Source organism: Vulpes lagopus, chromosome X (assembly GCF_018345385.1).
Source record: "Vulpes lagopus strain Blue_001 chromosome X, ASM1834538v1, whole genome shotgun sequence".
Taxonomy (NCBI): domain Eukaryota; kingdom Metazoa; phylum Chordata; class Mammalia; order Carnivora; family Canidae; genus Vulpes; species Vulpes lagopus.
In genome coordinates this window covers 120,981,159-121,004,041 of record NC_054848.1, presented here as the reverse complement: position 1 = coordinate 121,004,041, position 22,883 = coordinate 120,981,159, and the positions used below count along the sequence as shown (strand labels likewise).

The 22,883-nt window shown below is 63.5% G+C and overlaps 1 protein-coding gene across 5 annotated transcripts; it reads right to left on the bottom strand.

Annotated features, from left to right (window-relative positions):
* Positions 1-3,053: 3,053 nt before the first annotated feature.
* On the bottom strand, positions 3,054-11,769 carry DUSP9 (dual specificity phosphatase 9). 5 transcript variants are annotated; one of them, XM_041740214.1, is made up of 5 exons: positions 11,550-11,769; positions 10,590-10,726; positions 6,463-6,864; positions 4,806-5,255; positions 3,054-4,564 (listed from the first exon to the last, which is right to left on the bottom strand). In XM_041740214.1, the coding sequence occupies exons 3-5, from the start codon at positions 6,827-6,829 to the stop codon at positions 4,239-4,241; spliced, it is 1,143 nt and encodes a 380-aa protein (XP_041596148.1). In that variant the 5' UTR covers positions 6,830-6,864; positions 10,590-10,726; positions 11,550-11,769; the 3' UTR covers positions 3,054-4,238. The 5 variants fall into 5 exon arrangements, with proteins under 5 accessions (XP_041596148.1, XP_041596145.1, XP_041596147.1 ...); XM_041740211.1 differs by lacking the exon at positions 10,590-10,726; XM_041740213.1 differs by lacking the exon at positions 10,590-10,726 and having other exon boundaries at positions 11,560-11,769.
* Positions 11,770-22,883: the final 11,114 nt, after the last annotated feature.

Sequence of the window (22,883 nt, the reverse complement as noted above, 5' to 3'; positions counted from 1 at the left end):
GTGGGGGAAAGTATAGAGATTTTGAAATACACCATTCTGTTCTTAATAAGGCCTGCCTTCGGGACAAACTCTTGCATCAGATCCTGAGCTACTGGGGCTGTATCAGGGTCTAACAGAGGGCAAATACCCAACTACAGCCCCCCTTCATCATCCTAGCCCACCTTACAGGCCCATATTGAAAGGATGTCCCCGCACAGAGGATTTGTGCTTGCTCCTGCCAGGCACTCTGGGGGCAATACTCCTGGACCACTTCAGTTAAAACTTTAAAAAAAAATGTATTTTCAGGGAACCCCGGGTGGCTCAGCATTTAGCGCCACCTTCAGCCCAGGGCCTTATCCTGGAGACCAGGGATCGAGTTCCATGTCAGGCTCCCTGCATGAGGCCTGCTTCTCCCTCTGCCTGTGTCTCTGCCTCTCTCTCTCTCTCTCTCTCTCTCTCTCTGTGTCTCTCATGAATAAATAAATAAAATCTTTAAAAAAATGTGTTTTCAAAACTTCGCTATTTTTATTGGGCTGTTCCATTCCAAGTGAAATCCGTGTGCAAGCTAAGCAAATGGAGCTTCCAGACAAATCCCGGAGCTGTGCCCCCCTTCAGATCACTCATTGTCCCTTAGTCCCTCCAAGAAAAAAAGCTATGGAGTGTTGTCCTCTATGCCTAGATTCTTTCAGTTAAAAATTAAGCTTGTAGGGAAGCCCCGGTGGCTCAGCGGTTTAGCGCCGCCTTTGGCCTAGGGTGTGATCCTGGAGACCCGGGATTGAGTCCCACGTTGGGTTCCCTGCGTGGAGCCTGTTTTCGTCTCTGTGTCTCTCATGAATAAATAAATGAAAATCTTTAAAAAAAATTCAGCTTGGGATCCCTGGGTGGCGCAGCGGTTTGGCGCCTGCCTTTGGCCCAGGGCGCGATCCTGGAGACCCGGGATCGAATCCCACATCGGGCTCCCGGTGCATGGAGCCTGCTTCTCCCTCTGCCTGTGTCTCTGCCTCTCTCTCTCTCTCTGTGACTATCATAAATAAATAAAGATTAAAAAAAATGTTTAAAAAAAATTCAGCTTGTGGCTATAAATTCTTGAGGGCCAAATTTCCCTTTTTTTTCACACTTCTACCCATTTCCAAGGGCAAAATAAGTAAATATCCTCACCTCTTTTGGCGGGGTATTTTTTTCTAGATCACCAATTGTTTTCATTTTCCGCTGCTGCTGTTGTCAAATCACCATAAACCCAGGGGTTTATTTTATTTTTCTTAAACCCAGGGGTTTAAAACAGCACAAATGTGTTCTCTTCCAGTTCTGGAGATCAGCAACCCAACATAGATTTCACTGAGCTAAGCTCGAGGTATCAGTCGAGCTGATTTGTTGTTTTGCCTTCTGCAGCTTCTAGAAGCCACTTGCATTTCTTGGCTTGCAGCCCCTTTGTCCACTTTCAAAGCCAGTAATGTAGCCTCTTCCCATCTCTCTCTGGCTCTGATCCTTGTTTCCATTGCCATGTCTCCTCCCCTCACTCTCCTGAATCCCTCTTTCCCTTATAAAGATGCATATGATGGTGTTCGGGCCCACCCAGATAATCCAGGACAGTCGCCCCATCTCAAGATCCTTGACTTCAGCACATCTGCAGTGTCCTTTTTGCCACTTAAGGTAACGTATTCACAGTGGCCTGGAATTAGGATGTGGCCGTCTTGGGGGGGGGCCAGTAATCTGTCAGCCATGCCTGTTGAGAGCATTGCCCTTCAAGGGTACTGGCTTTTTTTTTTTTTTTTTTTTTTTTTTTTTTAGCGTGAGAGTGAGCGAGTGAGGAGAGGGGCAGAGGGAGAGAGAAAATCTCCAGCAGACTCCCCATCCAGCACAGAGCCTGATGTGGGGCTTGATCTCCTGACATGAGATCGTGACCTGAGCTGAAACCACGAGTCAGACGCCCAACCGACTGAGCCACCCAGGCGCCCCAAGAGTACTGGCTTTATGCGGGGCCCCAGGCATCATCTCCTGGCTCCCATGGGAGGTGTCTGGGTAGCTATAGGAAGAGGGTGTCCAAGGAAGAGGGGTGGCCTGGGCTCCTGCTTCCTGGGCATGTGCGCCCCCTGCACTTGTCCGCACCCACCTTCCAGCTTCACTTCCACCTCTGTGGTTGGGAGTCATGGTTTTAAAGATTTATTTCTTTGAGAGAGAGAGAGAGAGAGAGAGAGAGAGAGAGAGAGAGAGAGAGCAGGCACAAGTGAGGAGAGGGGCAGAGGGAGAGAGATAATCTCCAGCAGCCTCCCCGCTGAGCACTGAGCCCGACATGGGGCTCGATCTCCTGACCCTGAGATCACGACCAGAGCCGAAACCAAGTGTCAGCTAACCGACTGTGCCCCCTGGGTGCCCTGGGCATCGAGGCTTGAGAAGGACCACCTGAGCTTCAGGGGTGTTGTCTGGCGCTGAGCCCAGGAAGCCAGTGAGGAGCAAGCCTCCTTTGTCCCTTGAGGTGGCCCAGCGGACGCTGCAGGTTCTCCCTGCCTCCGTCCCGGGATCTGCAGTCCAAGGAGCAAATTCCACACGGTGCCAGCCAGAGGGACATGAGCTTGGCCACGCAGGTGTGCCCTCATCCCTCCCCGGCTCCCGTCCTCGGGTGGCTCCCATCCCCTCACACTGAGGCTCGGCTCCGACTCCGCGCTGAGCCTTGGGGCTCGGCTGCCAAACCCTGAGGTCACTGCTGGGGGGTCCCCGCTCCCCTGCTCCCTGCACAGAACCAGACACTCAGCCTCACTGGGGTCGGCTTAGAGTCCTCCCTGCCCCTCCAGGAAGCCGGCTCCGAGTGGCGAGCATCTTTGGCTCATGCGGCCTCCCTGTCTCGAGCAGCGTGTGGCCCGGGGTGGGGGCTCCGTGGCTCAGGAGCCGATGGGCGGCTCTGCTGGAGGCTGGGCCTACAGGCTGCGTGGGTGCCCGATGGCAGGTCACGGCTGAGGGTGGGTGCTCAAGTCCCCTCGCCCCCTGCAGTCCAGCACGGGGCTCCAGCATCCCCGCTCCGGGCCTCCCCCCCACCTTCCCCCAAACCCTCCAGGGTGCTCAGGAAGCAGTTCCCTCTGTTCAGTATCTTACATAAACCGTTTATTCAGGAACAATTAAAGAAAGCAACCGTGGTGTGGATTCTCAAGGGTGAGATGGCCCCGCAGGCAGCAGGGACTGCCGGCCCCGGGCCGGGTGTGGAAACAGGCCGGCGTGCGTGTGTGAGCACTGGCACATGCACACACACATGCATGCGCGCCGCCCGCGAGGGGTGTGCGCTGCAATGAATGACTCTGTATATGCAGCTTGGCCCCTTCCCCGCCCCCCCAGGCCAACCGTGGCTGTGTGGGACCCGCAGAGGCAAAATCCAGGCCTTCTTCCTCTTCCCCACCCCCAGCTCTTGCTCCGAGACCCCCATCTCCCGCGGCAGCAGTTTGGCCACCCTCAGTCACAAAGAGCCCCAGTGATCCCGTTAAGACATCTGGGGGAAGAGGAAAAAAAGGCATCTTTTCAAACGTCAAGTGGATAAACAGGGCGCCAGATGTGTGGCCAGGAACCCGCGCAGCAGCCCCCAGGCCCGCACCCTCCCCTGAGGTGCGCCCAGCAAGGAGCCACCCAGAGAGGGGCGGTCCACGTGGACCCTGCGCTGCTGGGGGGGGCACCCCACCCCCGGGGCCGCATCCCCTGGGAGGCCCTCGCCCCAAGAGGCCTGAGGCCTTGGCAGAGAAGCAGGGAGGGGACTAACTGGTGGGGAAGCCTCCCCAGGAGCAGCCATCTGGGGACAGGGATGGGACTGGGGGCAGGTCTCTGCAGCAAACGAGGGGGCCAGAGCAAGCACACACCCTTCTGAAAGGAGAAGCCACAGGGAGGCTCGAGGCCCAGGAACGGGCAGCCATCTGGATGGTCCCTTGGAACGGGAATCCCCCCACCCTCACCCCCCTAAAGAGAAAAGTAACAGTCGCAGAAGAGGCAGGTTCTGGAGCGTGGTTCCGCCCGAAAGCGGCGCGGGTCAGGCTGGTGGCCCTGGGCCCGGCTTATAGGCACATTTAATAGGATTCCCGTGGATGTTAAAAGTGGGTAGGACAGGTGTCTCCCCGCGGCCACTCTGGAGGGGCTCCTGGCTCCGGCCTCTTCCCAACAGCCCTCCCATGAGGTATTGCGCACCCCCCCACCCCCTGCTTATGGCTGAGACCCCCTCCCTCCTCACCCCCCACCGCCCCGCTCATGGGTGGGCGAGGGCACCCATGCGGGGGTGGGACGGGGCCCTATGTGGGGTCCAGCTCGAAGACACCGTCGCTGGTGGGGGTGGTGAAGAAGGAGGGCGGGTCGGAGGCAGCGGACTCCTGCCCCCCGCTGCTGCGCTCCCGGGCGCGCCTCTCCTCCAGCCGCAGACTGCGCTCGAAGTCCAGGAGCTGCCCCATGAAGTTGAAGTTGGGGGAGATGTTAGACTTCTTCCGCTTGACCAGGTCGTAGGCATCGTTGAGTGACAGGTGGCGCTTCTGCATGAGGTAGGCCACGGTGACGGTGACAGAGCGGCTGACGCCTGCCAGGCAGTGCACGAGCACCCCGCAGTTCTGGGATAAGGCCTCGTCTGGGGGGGCGGGGGGCAGAGCGGGAGGCAGCGTGACGCGCGGGCCCTGCCCCTGCGCTGCTGCGAGCCAGGTGGCCCCGGGGGCCCCGTCCTGCCTGAGGGGTCCTAGGGCTGTCGCGGGTGGCCGGTCCAGTCTGGGGCTCTGGGGACGGTGGCGAAGCCCAGGAGGGGCCCTCCCGGGAGCCCGGCCCGGCGGGGGGTTGGGGGGGGAGGCAGGGAGAGGAGGGCAGGGCCGACTTACCAATGAAGGCAATGGCCTCAGGAAAGAACTGGGACAAGTTCTGGCTCCAGTGGTCTGAGATGGGGATCTGCTTGTAGTGGAAGTCGCCGTTCTTCTCGAAGAGGTTGGGCAGGTTGGGGGTCACGTTGAGGATGTAGCGGATGCCCAGCTTAGCCAAGCTCTCCACGTTGGCTGAATCCCGGGCGCTGCCCAGGTAGAGGTTGGGCAGGATCTGGACGGGGAAGGATGGTAGCAGCCCCGCGGGGGGCGGGGTGGCACCCTCGGAATCCAGGCCACAGCTCAGCGAGTCGCGGTCAGGCTCGGATTCGGCGTCAGAGCAGTCGGAGCCCAGGCACAGGCCGCCCAGCCCCACCACCGGGCTGGGCACCGGGGCTGTGCTTGTGCCGCCGCGGCCGCTGAGGCTGGTCTCACACAGGTGGGGGCATTCGGCCTGGAATCTGCTGAAGCCACCTGGCACGGGAGGGGGAGCGTCCTGTCCGACTGGCCACCTGGGCAGCCAAGTGCCCCTGGCGGGGCATCGGGAACCCACCCCAGGCAACTGCAACACTCAAGGGGGCTTGCATATGTTCCCAGAGGGAACTCGAGGGTCGGCAGCCTGGTCTATACTGGTGTCCCCCGGGGGGCGCATTGTGGGCAGCCCGACCACCCTCGCTCAGGCTGGTGGCTCTTCCTCTGGACCCCGAGCGCCCACTTTGCTGCTGGGGTGCAAGCTTCTGGGCTCACGCAGAGCCACCCAGAGAGCATCCTACAGCGCCAGGGCCAAGCCGAGGCAGCCACGAGGGCTCCTCAGGGTAGATATACCGCCAGCCTTGGGGAGGACAGCCACCGTCAGTTCCAAAGGGGGAAAGGTTCAGATGGGAGTTCTCTGCCTGGGGGCCACCTCCCATCCAGCTCAACCAGGAGCACCCCGAGAGGTGGGAGCCTGGGAGAGAGCGCAAAATTCACCCGGGCCAGGGGTGGCGCGTGGAGACCCAGCACTTGCTGTTTCTGTATCCCTGTGTCTTCAGGACAGAGCAAGGGGACACTCCGGTGACCCCCCTGCTCTTGATGGGGAGGTGGCGAGCTGGCGCTGTCGGTTCATGGGAACACTGTCCCTGCCCTGTACCTCTGGGTGTGTATTTGGCTCATTAAGGGGCCAAGGGGCCTGTCTCAGCCTATCCTCCTCCCTGCTCAGCCCTGTGGTGACTATGGTGGGATAGGTCTCTGTCCTGCCTTCACTGCTTCTCTCTCTCTCTCTCTTTCCCCTTCCCTGTTCTGCAGCCTTCGCAGAGCGGGACTTGGCCTCCTGTGGCCCCTGTCTCCTTTGCCCTCAGCCAAGCAGCTCTAGGAAGTGGTGACACCACTCCCCCCCCCCCACCGCCCCAGGGTGGCAGGGAACTGGGCGCTCGCACTTGGTCCTCCACTGCTTAGCATCCCTGAGCCAGGACAGCTCAGGTAGATTCTCCCCAATTTCCAGACTCACGGACCAGGGCTCTCCCCAAGGGTGAAGGACTTGCCCAAGGTCGTGCTCACGGGAGGGGGTCTCACGTCCACTTTAGACAAACACGGCTGGGCTGGCCCAAGGCGAAAGGAACCCAGAGGAACCCGGAATCCCCTCGGAAGGCGCCCGGCCCTGCGCCCCCCACCGCGCCCCCCACCCGCCAGCGCCCGCACCTACCCTGCAGGTAGTACGCCAGGTAGCCTTCCTCCCGCAGCTTCTGGAGCAGGGTGCCCAGCACCGAGTCGGCCTCCCACTCCTCGGGCTCGGCCTCCCCGCGCCGGGGCCGGCCGCCGCCCTGGTCGTACAGGAGCACCGGGGCGGGCGGGGGCGGCTGCAGCGGCGGCCCGGGCAGCAGCGCGCGGACCGACAGGCTCCCCCGCCGCAGGCGGCGCAGCAGCAGCGCGGGCAGGGCCACGCTCAGCGCCCCGCCGATGCGCGCCGACTCGTACAGCTCGCGGCTCCGGCAGTCGAGGAGCAGGAGCCGCGGCCGCGGGGGCGACAGCTCCCGACGCAGCCACAGGCACGAGCGGCCCAGCCCCTCCATGGGCTCGCGGCTCCGGGCACGTCGGACCCCTGGCGCTGCGGAGACAGGGCGGGCGCCGCGTGAGCCCGCAGCCTGCGGGCGGGCGCCTGGGGCTCCGCAGGGACAGCCCTGCACCGCCCGTCCCCCCTCGCGCCCAGCCCGCGGCGACGACGCGCACAGGGGCGCCCCGGCTCCCCGAGGGGTGCGCCGCATGCAGCCCCCGGGCGCCCGGCGCGGGAAGGGCAGGGCGAGAGGTCCCGCAGCCGAGGGAGCCTGGGCGCCCCTCCCTCGCGCCCGGCCTGCCTGCGATCGCTCCCCAAGTTCGAGAGTTGCCGCCGGGGGCGGGGAGGGGGGAGGCCTCAGCCTTCTCGGAGCGCCTGGCCCCGCTGGGCCCCGCGAGGACAAAACGGCGGGACAGAGACCTGGAGCGTGAGCCGGCGGCGGGCGGCCGCGCGCGGAGGTCGGAGCCCAGGCCAGCGCGCCACGCGGGGCGCCGTCCCCCGGTGGGGGCTCCCGGGACACGCGGCGGCGGAGCAGGCGCGCACGTGGAAGCCGCGGCCCGCGCCGCTCTCGAGCCGGCGGCTTCCTGGCAGCGGGGCCCAGCTTCCACCTTGGAAGCCGCTGCCTTTGGACGTGGAGTTGCCGTTCGGAGGGGCGGGGCGCTGGGGGCGGGCTCAGGGGGGCCAGCGAGCCAACGGGTGCCAGCGAAGCAGTCGGGTGGGCCCCCAAGTGGCGCGCTGAGCCGGGGCTTCCACCCAAGCGGGACGGCGGGGCAGAGGCCAAGGGCAGGTCAGGGGCCCAGCAGGGGAGCGGCCTCCTGTCTTCGCCGCACCAGTGGGCTGGAGGCAGGGGGAGGGGCTCGGGGAGGGATCGGAGCCCAGGGCCCGGCCCAGAGGCTGCCTCCAGCCCCACTCACCGGCTGGCCCTGACTGTCATTTCCTCCCACTGCACCTCGCGGCCCCATCTATACAATGGGCTCATCACAGCCACCACCTTGGGCTGCCGTGGGCTGCCACTGAGATCACGGTTGGGAGGAGGAAGCAAGGGCAGAAAGCCACTGCTGTTTTCTGGCCCTGAACTCTGCCCAAGGGCAGATGACAGCTTCTGGGGACCCCCGAGGGCCTCCCTCGCACAGGAGTGAGTGACCCCAGGCACCCAGGAGCTCCGAGCACCCAGCCCTAAACTTGGGTGCTCTGCTCTTGCCATGTTACTGTCCCGGGACTCATCCCTGGCATCTCCCTCTGCCTCCTCCCTGGTCGAGAGCCAGCGACTTTGTACTCAGCGCATCTCTTACACCTGCACGCTCCCGTCTGCTCCCTGCGCGAGCTGAGGGCTTGCACTGGCCAACTCTTGGCCAGGTGGCTGTCACGGCTTCCAAAGCCCCCTGTCCCTGCCTCCGGGGAGGCCTGTCCGCTTCAACCATCCCCCCACCCCGCTCTGCCCTGTCCCAGGCCATTTGTTCATTAAACACCAGCGGCTTCCATACCTTCCATGGACACAGGATGACACACAGGGCAGGACGCACAGGGGCCCTGCTTGCACCGCACTCCCAGTTTAGCCGGATAGGTGCGTAATAAACAGGGAGACAGAACAACATAATGCTGGGTGCGATAAGTGTCCCTTCCCTGCTTAAAGCCCATCGAGAGCAAACGGCCGGGTTGAAGGAAAATGCAGAGCAGATAAGATAAAGCTCATACAAATTAATCAAAAGGGTAAGACTCTGATAAATGGGCAAGGAACCAGAAAAGACCGCATGAGGGAAGAGATGCAACTGAGTGCACCTGGGCACAGGACGTCTGGGGGAAGGTTCCAGCTCAGGTATGGAAGGCAGGCAGGCACATTTCAGAGACGAGGCAACACTCCCCACCTGTCACATTGGTAAAATGTTCTCCCAGTGAGTACACTCAGTGCTGCCAACGATGCTGCAGAGTCAGCCTGCTGCTCTACCGCTGCTGGAGGATGCTCTATCTGTGTGGCCCTTCTGGGTATTCATTTGGTCATAGGCGTCCAGAGCTACGAAGACACCTACACCCTCCGGCCACTTCTGGGAATCGACCGCAGGGAACCGAGTAAAGGCGGGCACACAGGACGGGCACCACCAGATGGGAAACTAAGCCGCGGAGGACGCAAAACCGCGGGCAGGCCAACGTTTAGGATACCCAGGTTCAGGGCCGCGGATGAAGACTCCTCTCCTGAGCCACGGAAATAAGAAGAGAAAACCGGAGAAGTAACACTAGGGAGAGGACAGGATACGGGGAGCCAGGGCCTCCAAGGGGCCTCCAGGGTCCCCCTCCTCTTGCGCTGCCAGCCCAGGGCTCCTGTGGGGCTGTGGCCCAGGGCCTGGCCTCTGGGAGGAGTCCCCGCTGTGTCCCCCTGCCCCCAGCCCAGACCTCCCTCCTCCGCAGCCTAGTCAGATTCCGCTCCTTTTGCAGCGGCCCCTCCTCCTCCCCCAGGTGCCCTCCTCCAGGCAGCCTTCCTGTCCTCTCCTTCCTCTCGCTCTGGGCCTCAGTTCCCTGAAGCGGCAAAGCCTAAGAGCTGCAGTTTGGGGGTTCCTGAGGTGCCCAGGCATGCTTTCTGGAGAGGGGTCCCTGTAAGGCTGGGGGGGAGAGCCTGGCTGGGAAGATGGTGGAGGCGAGGTGGGGTGGGGTGGGGGGTAACTTTCGCACCCCTGAAGGGAGACCAAGCTTGGCTCCAAGAAACTCCCCCCGAGTGGGCTGTGCCGAGCCTGCCGCTCCCAACGCCCGAGGAGGGGCTCCCCTGCACCCTGCTCCCGCGCTGGCAAGCCCACCAACCGGGAGGGAACGCCCCCGGGGGGGGGCGCGATATCCAATCTCGCAAGTGAGTAGTCGGTGCCCGGCGCCAGCAGCGCCCGCTGCGCCAGCAGCAGGACAAACTGGAACCTGTTGCCACCTCCGCAGTGCAGGGCTGCGCGCAGCCAAGCCCCCCACCCCCTGACCCCCGCCGGCCGCCCGCACCCGCACCCCTGTGGCGCCCGCCCCGCCGCGCCCCGCGCCGGCTCCCGAGGCCCGCAGGCCGCGCACTCGCCGCAGGGTGGGCGCCGAGCCGGCCCCTCCAACCCACCCCCGCCGGGCGCCCCCCCAGCCTCCACCCCGCCCGGCGGGCGCCCCTGGGGGGCCGCAGACCCCGCGCGCCGCGTGCGCCCTCCGGTGCCTCGGAGCCCCGGGGAGCGGCGCCCCCTCCCCCGCCACCCCTCACCCCGAAACGCTCGGTTCCCGCCGGGCCGAGCGGCGGGCAGGGTTTCGGCTGTGGCGGCCCAGTCACATGGCCGGGGGCACAAGTCCCAGCGCCAGCGTCCCTGGCAGATCCGGCGCCTCGTCCACAGATCCACTTTCCGCCGCGGATGCTTTCTGCTTTTCCCGGTCGGTCTCCTCGCAGGACTGGGAGTTCCTCCAAGGCGGAGCGGCCCCAGGCTGCCCCAGCCCCCCGCGCAGGGCCTGGCCGGCGCTCCCAGAAGAAATGCTCGCTAACAAAGAAGTCATGAATGAATGAAACCAATTGTTGCATGAGGGAGCCCCGGCGGGTGCTGCTTCTCCCGGAGGCTCACGCGCAGTTTCCCACCCCACAGACCCCCACACACCCGCACACACAGCCCGCCGCTCACCGCGCATGCAGGCGCGCACACACTGCAGCAGACTCCGGTCCTCGCCCAACCCACCTACTACGTGCGTGCCCGGCCACCCGCGGTGTGTGTTTGGCCGCAGCTGGGCCACCTCGCCCTGCCTCCCCTCCCCCACCCGCACCCCACAGCTAAGTACGGTACCTTGCACCCCAAGTGCCTTCTCTATCTCTTAGGGAAGAGGCCAAGCCAGTCGCTGGGGAGACTCAGGATCGCTTTAGCTTGGCACCCAGGGGGCCTCAGGACGCGAGCTGCTGGCGCCAAAGGCGAGCCAGAGGCACCTGGCAGGGATGCCACCAAATGCTGCAGCCTCTAGAGCCCGAGTGCCAGGTGTCAGGGGGTGGCGGTGGGAGGGACTCGGGCATGTGCTGGGTGTGGGGGGGTTGCTGGGGGCTATTTGCCACTGGGTTGGGGCAGGGTGCCAGAGAGGGTAAATCCAGCAGGTGTGCATACGTGTTGGGGCGTACGAGTGTGCACGCTGGGGAGGCAGGAGGTGTGCGCCTGGGGAATGGGCCTGGCTGCGGGCGGCGGGGAGTGTCGGCTGCTGGGGCATGAGTTAGTTTTGGGTCTTCACTCGGGGGTAGGTGGATCGCAGTGTCTCTGGGCTGGGAACGTGGGTGGGGTGTCTGTAATGAGCATATGGGTTGTTGGAGATGGTGGTGGCACGGCGAGGGGAGCTATGTTAGTGCAGCTATGGCAGGGATGTATCGCGTGTGTGTGCGCGCGCGCACGCGCCTGGGTGTGTACTGAGGCATGGCAGGGTCTGGGATGGGTGCTCGCCTGAGTTGGGGGCAGTGCCGGGCGGTGGGTCAGGGGCTGCTGCTGCGTTCGCTGCAGGACTAGGTCCCCGGTGCGCGGTTTGTGCGCGCGCGTGCAAGTGGCAGGGGATGTGCGTGGCGGAGGACAGGGAGGTGCACGGGCGGGATGCGGGGGGTGTGAGGGGGCAGGATCGAGTGGGGCTCGCAGGGGCGCGTGCGTCGGCCCCGTGGGGTGCGCGCTGGCAAGACTTTGGGGTGCAGGGTGGAGGCGCTCACGTCGGAGGGGGCGGCCGGGCGGGGTGGGGGTGGGGTGGGTGGGCGCCGGGGAGCCGCGTGCTCCGCTCACCTCCGCTCACCTCCGCTCACCCCGGATCCGCTCGGCTTCCTGCGCCGGCTCCGCGCGTCGCGGCCGGGAAGTTTCCGAAGCCCGGGCGGCGGGAAGCGCCACCGCCGCTGCCACCGAGCGCCACCGGAGCCTCAGGCGGCGGCCTCGCCTGGAGCCGAGGGGCCGCCGCCGCCGCCGCTGCGGAGGGAAACTCCAAAGCCCGCCTCCGCCGCCGCCTCCTCCCCTCCCGTCGCCGTCTTCTCCGCCCCCTGCCCAGGAGGGGCGATGTCGCCGGCGGCGCGCGGGGAGGGAGCGCGGAGCGAGCGCGGAGGGAGCGCGGCCTGCACCTTCCCCGCCCCCGGCCGCCCTCCTCCCGCCTGGGAGACTGGCCGCCCCGCCCGCCCCGGCCCCCTGCGGGATGCTCGCGCGGCCCCGGCCCGAGCCTCGGGCGCAGGAGTGGGGGGGACACCTGACCCGGCGGGACCTGGGCTGGGGGAGGGTGGCACCCAAGAGTCCACGCTGGAAGGAAGCCAAGGGGCCCGTGGAGGGCCGGGCACAGCTTGGCCCCCAGGGCCACCGCCTACTGCCACACAGGGTCCATCTGACAGTGCTGCCCCCCCCCCCCCCGCCCCAGTCCCAGGTCCGTCTGCACTGGCTTCTCCCATTCTCCTGTATCAGATTCTGGCTAATAATAATAGCGTTTGAGCCTCAGTGCCTGGAAGGGGTGGAGCCAGGGCGTTGGGGGAGGGCCCGAGAGGGGGCACTGTCGCGGCCCACTTCGCTGTCCTCCGCAGCCCAGGCCCCGAGCATCCCCACCAAGGACCTCATTTTGTGCCCACACCAGTCCGGGAGTCAGAGGGGACTGCCCCCCGCCCCCCCGCCGGGGAGAGCTAGGGACACTGAGGCAGTGGCTTCCTGGGGTCACGCACCATGTAGTGGCGGCACCAGAGTGGGTTCGGAAGGAAGCCCCCCTCCAGTGTCAACAGCAGGACGCACTGGGTTCTGGGCCTCACTCACTGCGGGGGGTGGGGTGGGGGGGAGGAGGCAGGGAGGGGGCGCAGGGGGCTCCCAGGTCAGTGGTAGCTGACTTGGCCCCCCACGTGGGGCGCGGGATAGAGAAGCAGCATGAGGCTGCGGGCTGCTGTGGGCCAGCTGCTGGCAGGCCTCCGGCGTCTCTGCTCAGGGAGCCCAGAGCGAGGCGACGCCAGGCCCGGATGGCATCCGGAGGGAGGCGCGGAGCCGGGATGCCAGCAGCGCCATGGATGAGGGGGCAGCCAAGGGAGGCCCGGCTCCTGCCTGCAGCTGGGCCGAATTCCCCTGAGTTCTCCTGGAAACCACAGGAGAGGGGCAGCTTGGTCTCTGGTGCCTCAGTTTCCTCACCTGTAGAGCTGGGGAGAGGGGAGGACCTCGTGACCTCCCAGGGCCCCCCGAGCTTGGCTGCACTTTCGAGGCGCGATGTGTGAGCCCCCGGGGGGCCTGCTGCCAGCGCCGGGCATACCTGCCTTGTCCTTTGTCCCTTCCAGCGTCCGCAGACGCTCACCCCAAAACCCCCTCTGCTCTGGCCCCGGGGCCTTGCAGGTGGTAGCTGCTGGCAGGTGCATCTGCCAGGCAGGCCCCGGGAGCCGCAGAGCCAGGCTGGTGCTCTCAGCTGCCCTTCAGCCTTAGGGACTCTGGGTCCAGCGTGGAGCCAAACGGCCCAAACAGGCTGCGCAGGTGCATCCAGCGGGCTGTGTGTGGGCCCTCCTGCTGCGCGAACCCCGCGTTTCTCTGCCAGGCCGCCCTGCTGGTGCTCCGAAGTCAGGCGCCTTGGCCGCGAAATCACCATAGGCTGGCAGCTGCGCCACGTGGTAATAGGACCATTTTATCAGGCGAAACGTGAAAACATACGGAGACCAAAAAAGAGGGGTGCCAGTTTTCATCCCCCCCCCAGAGGGTCCTTCCATTTGGGGAAGATCCATGGTGGCTGCGCCCAGGTCCCAAGGCACTCAGCCAGCCCCCAGCAAAGACCTGGGGAGCTGATGCAGAGGGTTCCCCCACCCAAAGGTTGGATTAACCGATCCCCAGCTCCCCACCCCCCCACCCTGCACTGGAGTGACTCAGGGCTGAACGCTGGAGGAGGAACATTTGGATTGAATGAGGCCGCCCCCCACCCCTGCAAAGCTCCCACCCCAGCCCTCCCACGGCCTCTGCTCTCCAGGCAACAGGACCCACCCAGGGCGCAGGAGAGGAAAGCCAGCCCACATGGCCAGGCCAGGCCGAGGGCTCTGAAGGCGCAGGCCTGCTAGGCCTCAGGCGAGCGGGCCTCTCCTCCCCTGCCCCAGGGACTGCTCTCGGCTGGCAGGGCCCGGCCTAGACCCTGTTGGGGCACAGAGCGCACAGCCTTCTCCAGGAGGGCTAGAGCGCCAGGCCAATTGGGTCAGAATCGGGTCGTTCTGAAGGCGCAGCTGGGCCTCTGTTTGTGAAGCAGCTGAGCCCACGTGCTCACTCCTGTGGGGTCCCGACAGGCATCTCTGGCCGAGCCTCTACCGTAAGCCTCTCCTCTGTAGCCCCACCCCCCTTTGCACCAGAACCCCAAGGCACAGGGCAGGGTGCCCCAAGACCTGCCAGCCCGACGCCAGGTGGAGGGACAGAACGCTGGGCCTCGGTTGGGATGGAGCGATCCCTAGCCTGGCCTGGAAGTGCACGGTCCGCGGGCAACCCCCCTCCGCGCTCCGGCGCCCTGGGCACCCCAGGCCTTTGGCTGAAGACGGCCCTACCGTTAAAGCACACCTTTCTCGGGTCCCCATTCTGGGCCACCTTCTAGCAAGCAAGGCTTTGCGGAGAGGCCTACCTCTCTGGTCCCGCCATGGAGAGCCTGCTCCCGTCCGGGGGGCGGTGGCACTGGGGCGCACCACCCTTGAGGCTTCACTTCCGGGCAGCCAGGGGGTCCCACCCAGAGCCGTATGTGCAGCTGAAGCCGCGCGCCACATGCCCCCCCCCCTTTCAGGCCACCTTCACTCCACCACTGGGTCACAGGCTCCCCTCCTGGGGGGCTTCAGCGGGCATCTTCTAGACATATCTCGCTCCCGGTGCCGTGCCTTTGGAGCCCATCCTAGACTCTGGTCTGGACACCCCACCTGCCCAGGGCAGCTCCCGACAGGCCCAGGGCCAGACATTTGGAACCAGACGGCCCTGTGGCAGCTCCCACCTGGGATCTGCACATGCAGGTGAAAGGGTGAGAGCCTGCCCCAGGCGAGGCGGGGACAGGAGGGAGCCAGACGAGAGGAGGGAGGGGAGAGCTGCGCAGCAATTGATTTCTGAGGGGCTGTGACCTCGGGAGCCATTAACACCCCCATTCTGGGAGGGCTCAGGTTCAGGTTCAATAACCTGGTTATAAAGCCCCTCCGGCCAGTGTGCGGGCTCCCTCTCCTTGTCTCGTCCTCCCGAGAAGCAGTGCGCCTGTCTGGATATACATTACAGATGATATAATCCTTTTACCGGGAGAGAGCCAGACACCCACGCCCATTGGCTGGCCGGGCGAAGGGAGGTGAGTGGGAAGGGGGGGAGCGGGGGAGCCCCTCCGCCCCGTGCTGTGGAGGGTCGGGGAGGGAGGCAGACGACTTCCTGGCTCGTCCAGGGGAAGTTGAGGGAGGAATGGGGGCAGGAAGGAGGGGAGCCAGAATGGCCAGGGAGGTGGGGGTGCCCAGGGCCTGCGGGGAGTTGCCCCCTGCTCTAGAACCCCCTCCACCAGCTGCTGTGAGGAAGGCCCCTCTGGCCACGTCTCTCCACACCGCCACCAGGACCGTGCCCCTGAGTGAGAGCAGCGCATCCTTGGAAAGAAGATAATCTGCGGCCCCGGCTCAGAGGTCTGCGGGGCTGGGGAGGGGGTCCTGAGGGTGCTAGGTGTCCCCAGCCCCGCCCAACCTCGCTCCTCAGAGCTCTGGCCCCTCCCACCCCAGCACCAGGGCGCGGGCAGTCTGGCTGCTTCCACCCCCCCTCGTGGCCCTTCCCCTGCTCCTTGCCTCCTTGTGCCCTGACAGGCTGCCTGGGTCCCGGGCTCTGGGCTCAGGGCCACCGAGCATGGGGCCACCGAGCACCGCTCTGCTTCTCTCCCTGGAGAGACAAGGTCTAGGACCCGTGCCGGGCCGCGGCCTCCGTGGAAGGGACTGGACAGGGTGGCGGCCCGGAGCAAGGACGGCGCAGGGGCCCCGGAGAGCCGTCCACGGAGTCCGAATTGGCCAAGAACGTTCTGCGGGAGGGCCTGCTAGGGCGGGGAACGCAGGCCGGGCCTGGGGGGCAGTGGCTCCGGGACCCCGATTTCACCCAGCGCGGGTTCACCCCGGGCCCGCCCCTGCCGCACCCCACAGCCCCCTCCCCACTTTCCCGCTTCAGAGGCTGCCACGAGGAGGGCTCGGGATATTTCTGCCAGCACCGTGGGGATTTTTCCGGTCTAAATTTAGAGAGCTGCTCTTACCCCGCAGTACCTGCTTCCCACGTCGGTGACTGATGTGCACCCAGAGCACCCAGCGCCAGAGGAGAGGGCGCAGGTGCGGCGCGCGTGACCACGGCCCTCAGGGGCCAGCCCTGGGCAGAGACGGGAGAGACAGGGAGGGGAGGCCCGTGCGGAAGCAGGTGGGCGCCCTGAGGCCTGCGCAGGATGGGCTTCGGGCGACAAGGGCTCAGCCGCGGCCCCTCACTCAGGGTCAGGCACGCAGCCCGGACCCCATATAGGTCCCTCCGGCGAGGGACTGTGATGAGTCCCTGAGTCCCTCCCCGGGGCAACTCCTTCTGCCTGCGGGCGATCGGGTACCAGTCCTCAGAGCCATCTCCTTGTGTCACCGTGTGCCTCAGTGGCGTGGTGAGTGCGCTCTCAGGGCTTGTCGCCTCCTGCAGGGATGCACAGAAAGACCTGAGCCACCACACCAGCAGGTGCGGAGAGCTCAGTACCTGCCAGCTGGGCCCTCCCCGCCCCACCCCTGCCTTGCCCATTGCCAGCATCATGCCCTCCACACAGAGACAAAGGACAGGGCCTGTGGGGGCCCTGAGCATCGGGGTGCAGCCCGGGCCACTCTGGGGTCCCATTTGACTCTGCTGTCACCAACCTGGAGCAGTGGCCTGAGACTGGTCTTCTAGCAGTGAAAGCCTCTCTTCACGGTACCCCCACTCTGGGGACAGCGGTTGGTGCTATCAGGGACTGGGACCATGAGGGTAACACAGAGCCCAATTTGTCACCTGTAAGAGGCAGCCCTTGGGACCTGCTGTTGGAGACCTGGCTGGAGCCGCAGGAACAGTGATGGGGACCTTGGACTCCCTGTGACACCCTGGCTTGAGCTGCCCGTTCTCTGTAGCCCTAGAGGAGAAGGGGGGGGGGGTCCAAGATGCGGTCCCCAGGCTACAAACCTAGGACGACTTCCCAATCATCAGCGCGAACTTCCTGGGCTCTGCTCCCGGTGACGGCCCCATCGGCTGCCGTGGCCGGCCTACCCAGGCTCTGCGGATTAATTACAACGGGTAGAATTATCCAGAAATTGTCCTCAGGCTGGGGGACATGTGGTGCCCAGAATGCTGTCTCCTTCTTAGCCAAGCCTGCCCTGCCCCCAGGGCTCCCTGCCCCCCCCCCCCCAGTGGCATCACGGTGCCTCCCCAGACTGTGGCTTCTGGAAGGGACTGGGCCACCCTCCCGTCGAAGCCCAGGACCTTCGAGTTTTCCTCCTCACGCCTCAGCCCCCGGTGGGAGGTGGCAGGTCCGCTCCTGGGGCCGGGACTCTGGCTCACAGCCTCCTTCCGGCTATGCCAGCCCCAGCCTGGCCCGGGTGCCCCTCCGGCGGCCCTGGCCCATCTGCACTGGGCACCCCACCCTCAGCCCGAACGCTCCCTTACTTGCCCGGCGGCCTTCCTGCCTTCCTTCCTTCCCACGGTCCCCTGTGGCCGCTCCAACCCGTGCGGGTGTCCCGGAACCCAGCTCAGGCCGCCCCTCGCAGCAGGCGTCTCGGCCACCCACATCATCAGGCCCCCCAGATGAGTCGGGGGAGGGCCCCCACACTTCCAGCCCCTCCGCAGAGGGCAGAAGTCACCTGGCATCCAAGCTTGGGAGAGGGGGAGTCCTCTACTTGTCCCTCAGTGGCCCCATCTCCTGTGCCCTGCCACCTCTGGCCTCCTCAGTCTCGCTCCTAGACCCTTGGCACTCTCCTGCTGGAACATTCTCCTCCTCTGTCCCGAGCTCCTGGTTTTCTTCCCACCATTCTGGCCATTTGTCCCACATTTGTCTCAGGCTTTCCCGCCCTCATTCCTCTCTCTGGATTCCCACGGGATGACCTCAGCTCATCTCCTGGGTGATGACTGTGACATCAGTGTCTCTGGGGGGGAGGCACACCCACAGCCCCAGCGGGCACCTGGCCTTTGCCACCTAAATGCCCCACGGCCCTTCAGATGCATCGTGTCCCACAGGGACCTCACTGTCTCCACCCTGGTCACCCAAATCCTCATGTCAAGGGTTGAGATCAATTCCCTCTCTCCCCAACACCCCTCACACTCTCGGACTTGTTTACCACTTCAAGAGCTTGCGAATGCCTCTGCCTCTGGTCCCCTCTGGCCCCTCGCCAGGCCCTGCCCCCTCCTCACTGTTGGAAGCCTCCAGGCTCAGGCCTCCCACCCATCCCCCCACGAGGAGGAGGAGGATGCAGCCATTGTCCCGCAGCAGAGGTCAGCGCTCCTCCCCAGCGCCCTTCAGTGGCCCCCGAGTGGCCGAGTGGCCGTGAGGACAAAGTCCACCTGCTGCAGGCCACTGGCCTCCACAGAATGTGCCAGGTTGTCTTGTCCCTCAAGTTCGCTCGTTCGAAATAAGCTCCCGTTCTGAGGCTCCGCGGAGGCGGACCTGTGCTTCGTGAGTGCGTCCTGCAGCCCGCGGTGGCCTCGTCGGTCCCCAGCTCACGTCAGGCACGCGGGCAAAATCCACTGCCGCCGTCCTGCCATCCGCTCGCGTCCTGGCCTGCAGGCCCCTCGGCCCGGCAAGGGCTTCCTGCGTTCCCGCCTTGGGACCATGTGGCTCGGGCCGCCCGTGCCCTCCCAGCTGCCGCCCACCGAGGCCCTTGGCCGGGGAGCGCCCCTGTGAGTTGAGAGCACGTCTGCGGGACAGTGGCCGCTTCGTGTTGCGCCCAGCCTGGCTCCGAGACGGGCTCGAGCATCGGGCGCAGGCCCCGGGTCCAGAAGCTTGGCTAGGCGACCTCGACGTGACTCCCAAAGGCAAGCAACGTGGCCAGAGCCCTGTGGTCCGAGACCCCAGCAGCCCGAGTGAAGGTGGCCCGCGGGGCTCCCACCTCTCCCTGCCCCTTCCTGACTCGCCAGCTTTGTTTTCCCGCCTCTTCCTCAGGAGGCTCCCGCGCCCCTGTAGACCCGTCTAGCGAATCCACCCGGGTCCCTGGACGGCCTGCCGGGCCCGGTCGTTGCCCTCCCGCGGCTGCTTCTGTGCTCTGCGCCCTGTGCACCGAGTATTCTCTGCCTGGGGCCCTCACCGCCTCCTCCTCCTCGGCCCCAGAGCTGGGAGCACCTCCTGCAGGTGTCACCTGGCTCCCCTGTCGCGCATCGCAGGGCTTCCCTGTCTGTCCCCTGCGCCCGGCCAGCTGGCCCGCCCCGAGATGCTGCAGATGCCTCCGGGCTCCGGGGCGCCTGGCGTCGGCCTGGGCACCGCAGCCACTTCACAAATGTCCCCTGGGTGAACATGGTCGAGTTGGGGTGGCTGTGAGCCCACATAGACCTTCGTGGCACCCCACTCTGTGTCTGGCTCTAGGCTGGCCCAGTGGGGTACAGGGCAGATTGGGAACCGGACCTGCCTCTGGGAGACCCCCGCCCGCACGTGAGACTCACGGCACGTGCCGCTGTCCCAGCACTGGTCCGAAGCTCCCTGTCACCACCTGCCAGGGCCCCTCCCTGCCCGGGCCTGCCCCTACTCCTCCCTCACCCCTGGCACCTGTCATGCCTCCTCGTTCCTATGGCCTTGTCCTGGCTGCAGGTGGGGACTGTGAATTCCTGGGGGGAGGCTCAGCCTTCAGACCTCTTCTCGGTAGGCTCTGGGGCCCCCCACAGTCTGCAGGCCCCGTTGGATGGCTTCAGTGACCCCCCAGCCTCCTCCCCAGCACTCCTTGGCAGCCCACCCATCCTGCCTCTGCTGCAGGCACCTGGCCTGGACCCTGTCCTCGTGTGGGGAGGAAAGGCGTACAGGACAGAAGGGGGACGAGCTGCCATGTGGTCCCATTGGTGGTCCCCGGGACGCTGGTGCCATTCGTTCTGTGACCAGGGAGTCGCAGGCCTTGCTGACCGCAGAGACCGAAGCCTCATGTGAGTGCTTGTCACCTGGGAGTGCGAAGACGAGCAGAGCACACCTCTGTGAGGGACGAGGGGCGGGGTGTCCATGTGACTGCCCCACTGGATGGGCCCCAAGCTGTGTTTGGAGAGCCTGGCTGACTCCCAGGGCTGCGGGGACCCGGCGTGGGGGGCTGGGGTGGGGGGGGCTGGAATGGGGCCGTGCAAGCGGCAAGCTGAGGGAGAAGGCTGGGAGCACCTGCTGGTTCCTTGCGTTGGTGCTAGAACGTGCGTTAGGAGTCGCGTTGTGGTAGCGCAGGCTCGAAACCGGGGCAGGCGCATGGTGTCCACGCGTGAGTGTGCGTGAACTTTCCCAGGACATAAACACACCTCCCAGCCATCCAGACAGAGCAGCAGGGAGCCTGCCGAGGTCGAGACACAGTCACATGCACACGCTCACATACATATTAGTGTAATATGTTTGTGCAAATATATACTCCTTATGGTTTCATCGGACCCCATAAGCTGTAGCCAGCAAAAGAGACCATAATCCGAAAGACAACGGTGTTCCAAAATAACACTAATATAGGGCCTCTTGTGGGCTTGAATTGTGACTCCCCCACACACGCACACTGGCCAGATCGCGTGGCCAATTCTGAAACCCCTGCACCCGCAGATGTGGCCTGATTTGCAAATGGAATCAAGGTGTGCTCAACCACAGTGGGGTGGGCCCGGAGTCCAAAATGACTGGGGACATTTGGACACGGACACGCACAGAACACGGTGCGAGGGCGGCCGGCACGCCGCCAGCCGTTGGCGGGGACGCCTGGCTCAGAGCCTTCCCCAGCGCCTTCAGAAGGAGCTCGACCCAGCAGTGGGGGACAACTCAGGCCTGTTGTTCCGAGCCCCCCACCCAGTCTGTGCTACTTTGTTCCCGCGGCTCCAGCAAACGAATACGGAGCTTGTCGGCTTTCCAAATGCTTTCTCGCGTGTTGTAGCATTTGAGGCTCGAACAGCCCTGCGAGGTAGATGGGCTTAGCATTTTCCAGATGAAGAAAGTGAGATTCGGCACATTTGAGTGACTTGCTTAGTTAGAGTAGTTGCCTGAGTTTCAGGTAAACCCAGGCAGGGCTCAAGGCAAGTCTTTCGATTTTATTTTATTTTTTTTTCTTTTGATTTTAAATCTAGATTCAGTGAGATGGGCAACGTCTAAAGTCTCCCGGCCTTTCCTGGGGCAGCCACATTTTAGTTTTACTGCCAAGTGTGTATTTCGGCGTGGGGTGGGGCTAAAATCTATATTTCTTTTTTTTTTTTAAAGATTTTATTTATTTATTCATGATAGAGAGAGAGAGAGAGAGACAAGCAGACACACAGGCAGAGGGAGAAGCAGGCTCCATGCAGGGAGCCTGACACGGGACTTGATCCCGAGACTCCAGGATCGTGCCCTGGGCCGAAGGCAGGCACTAAACCGCTGAGCCCCCCGGGGATCCCTAAAGTCTATATTTCTAAGATTTTATTATGTTTAAAATTTATTTGAGGCAGGGAGGGGCGGAGGGAGAGAGAGAGAGAGAGAGAGAGAATTTCCAGCAGATCCGCTGCTCCGCGCAGAGCCTGACGCAGGGCTCGATCCCACGACCCTGAGATCAGGGCCTGAGCTGAAATCAAGTCCGACCAGAGTGGCTATTTCTGAAGCTTTGAGCCTCACGGCTATTTCTGATTGCTCGAGTCAACGCAAACTGCCTCCTGTACTGTACGGGCTGGTCCTACCGTCTGATAGATAAATCGATCCCCTTTTTGGGAGAGAAACAATCTTTTTTTTTTGCCATAGATGTCCCTCCTCGGGATTGCCTTAGCCACATACCACCAATTTTGCTATGGTGTCGTTTGATCTTCGTTCACTTCAGTGTCCTCAAAACTCTTTTCTTCGGATTTCCTCCTTGCCCCCCGGATCATTTAAAAGTGTTCAGCTTCCGAGAGCCTGGGGACTCTTCTGTTAGCTTTCTGTTACTGATTCCCAGCTGGGGTCTGTTGCGGTTGGAGGACACGCTCTGTACGATTCCACTTCTGGGCAATTTGGTGAAGTTTGCCGCACGGCCCAGGACGCGGTCCGCGTTGCCACGTGGCCCGTGGCTCTCGGCTGGCGTTGGGGAGAGCGGTCTGTGACTGCCCATCAGGTCCTGTTTGTTGCCGTCAAGTCCTTCTAGATCTTTCCTTTCTCCTTAGTTGTTCTGTTAAGTGGTGAAGTCTCCACTTAAGTGGATGTTTCTATTTCTCCTTCCAGTTCTACCGGTTTTTTCTCCATGCTTTGCAGCTCTGTTGTATGGCGCACATACGTTTAGGAGTGTCATGTCTTTTTGGTGGAATGACCCTTTCCCATGGGAAGGTTTCGTTGTCCTTGAAGCAAATTTTTTGATTATTTTTTATGCAGACGAATTTTTTTTGATCAGTTGTCGTTTTTGCGTTGTTGGGGGACCAGCAGGAGAAGAGGGTCTTGGAGGGAAAGGAAAGTCCATTCAGAGGAGGTAGTTTTGCTGCCTTTGGCTCTACTAGGCCCAGAGTGAGGAAAAGGCAGGGCAGCCTGCACTCCTCTCTGCTCCTGTGCGTGGAAAAGAAAGACACTAGCAACCATTCCCGTCTGTTTGGAACTTCGACATAAAAGCATGAGTGGGGATGGGGTTTTAATGAAAAAAAAAAAAATAAACCCTGAAATTCCACAAACAGGTGTTCCCTTATTCCACCTCCAAGACAGAATAAGCGACAGTGGCTCCTACTTGACATTGAAAGGAGGTCCTAGGGCACCTGGGTGGCTCAGCGGGTTAAGCACCTCCCTTCAGCTCAGGTCATGATCCCAGGGTCCTAGAATCGAGCCCCATGTTGTCCAACTCCCTGCTCCGTGGGGAGCCTGCCTCTCACTCTCTGATCCTCCCCCCTGCTCACACACACACACACACACACACACACACACACACACTCTCAAATAAATAAATAAAATCTAATAAATAAATAAATATATAAATAGAATCTTCAAAAAAACTGCAACCAAAAAAAAAAAAAAAAAGACAACCCAAGGTCCTTAGT

Excerpts from the sequence above, each read along its gene's own strand:
- DUSP9 (XM_041740210.1), bottom strand. The coding sequence starts at position 7,021 with ATGCGGCGCACCCCTCGGGGAGCCGGGGCGCCCCTGTGCGCGTCGTCG. Across the intron at positions 5,256-6,462 it reads CCTGGCGTACTACCTGCAGG|GTGGCTTCAGCAGATTCCAG; the intron begins GTAGGTGCGGGC and ends CTCCCGTGCCAG. Across the intron at positions 4,565-4,805 it reads TGAGGCCATTGCCTTCATTG|ACGAGGCCTTATCCCAGAAC; the intron begins GTAAGTCGGCCC and ends CCGCCCCCCCAG.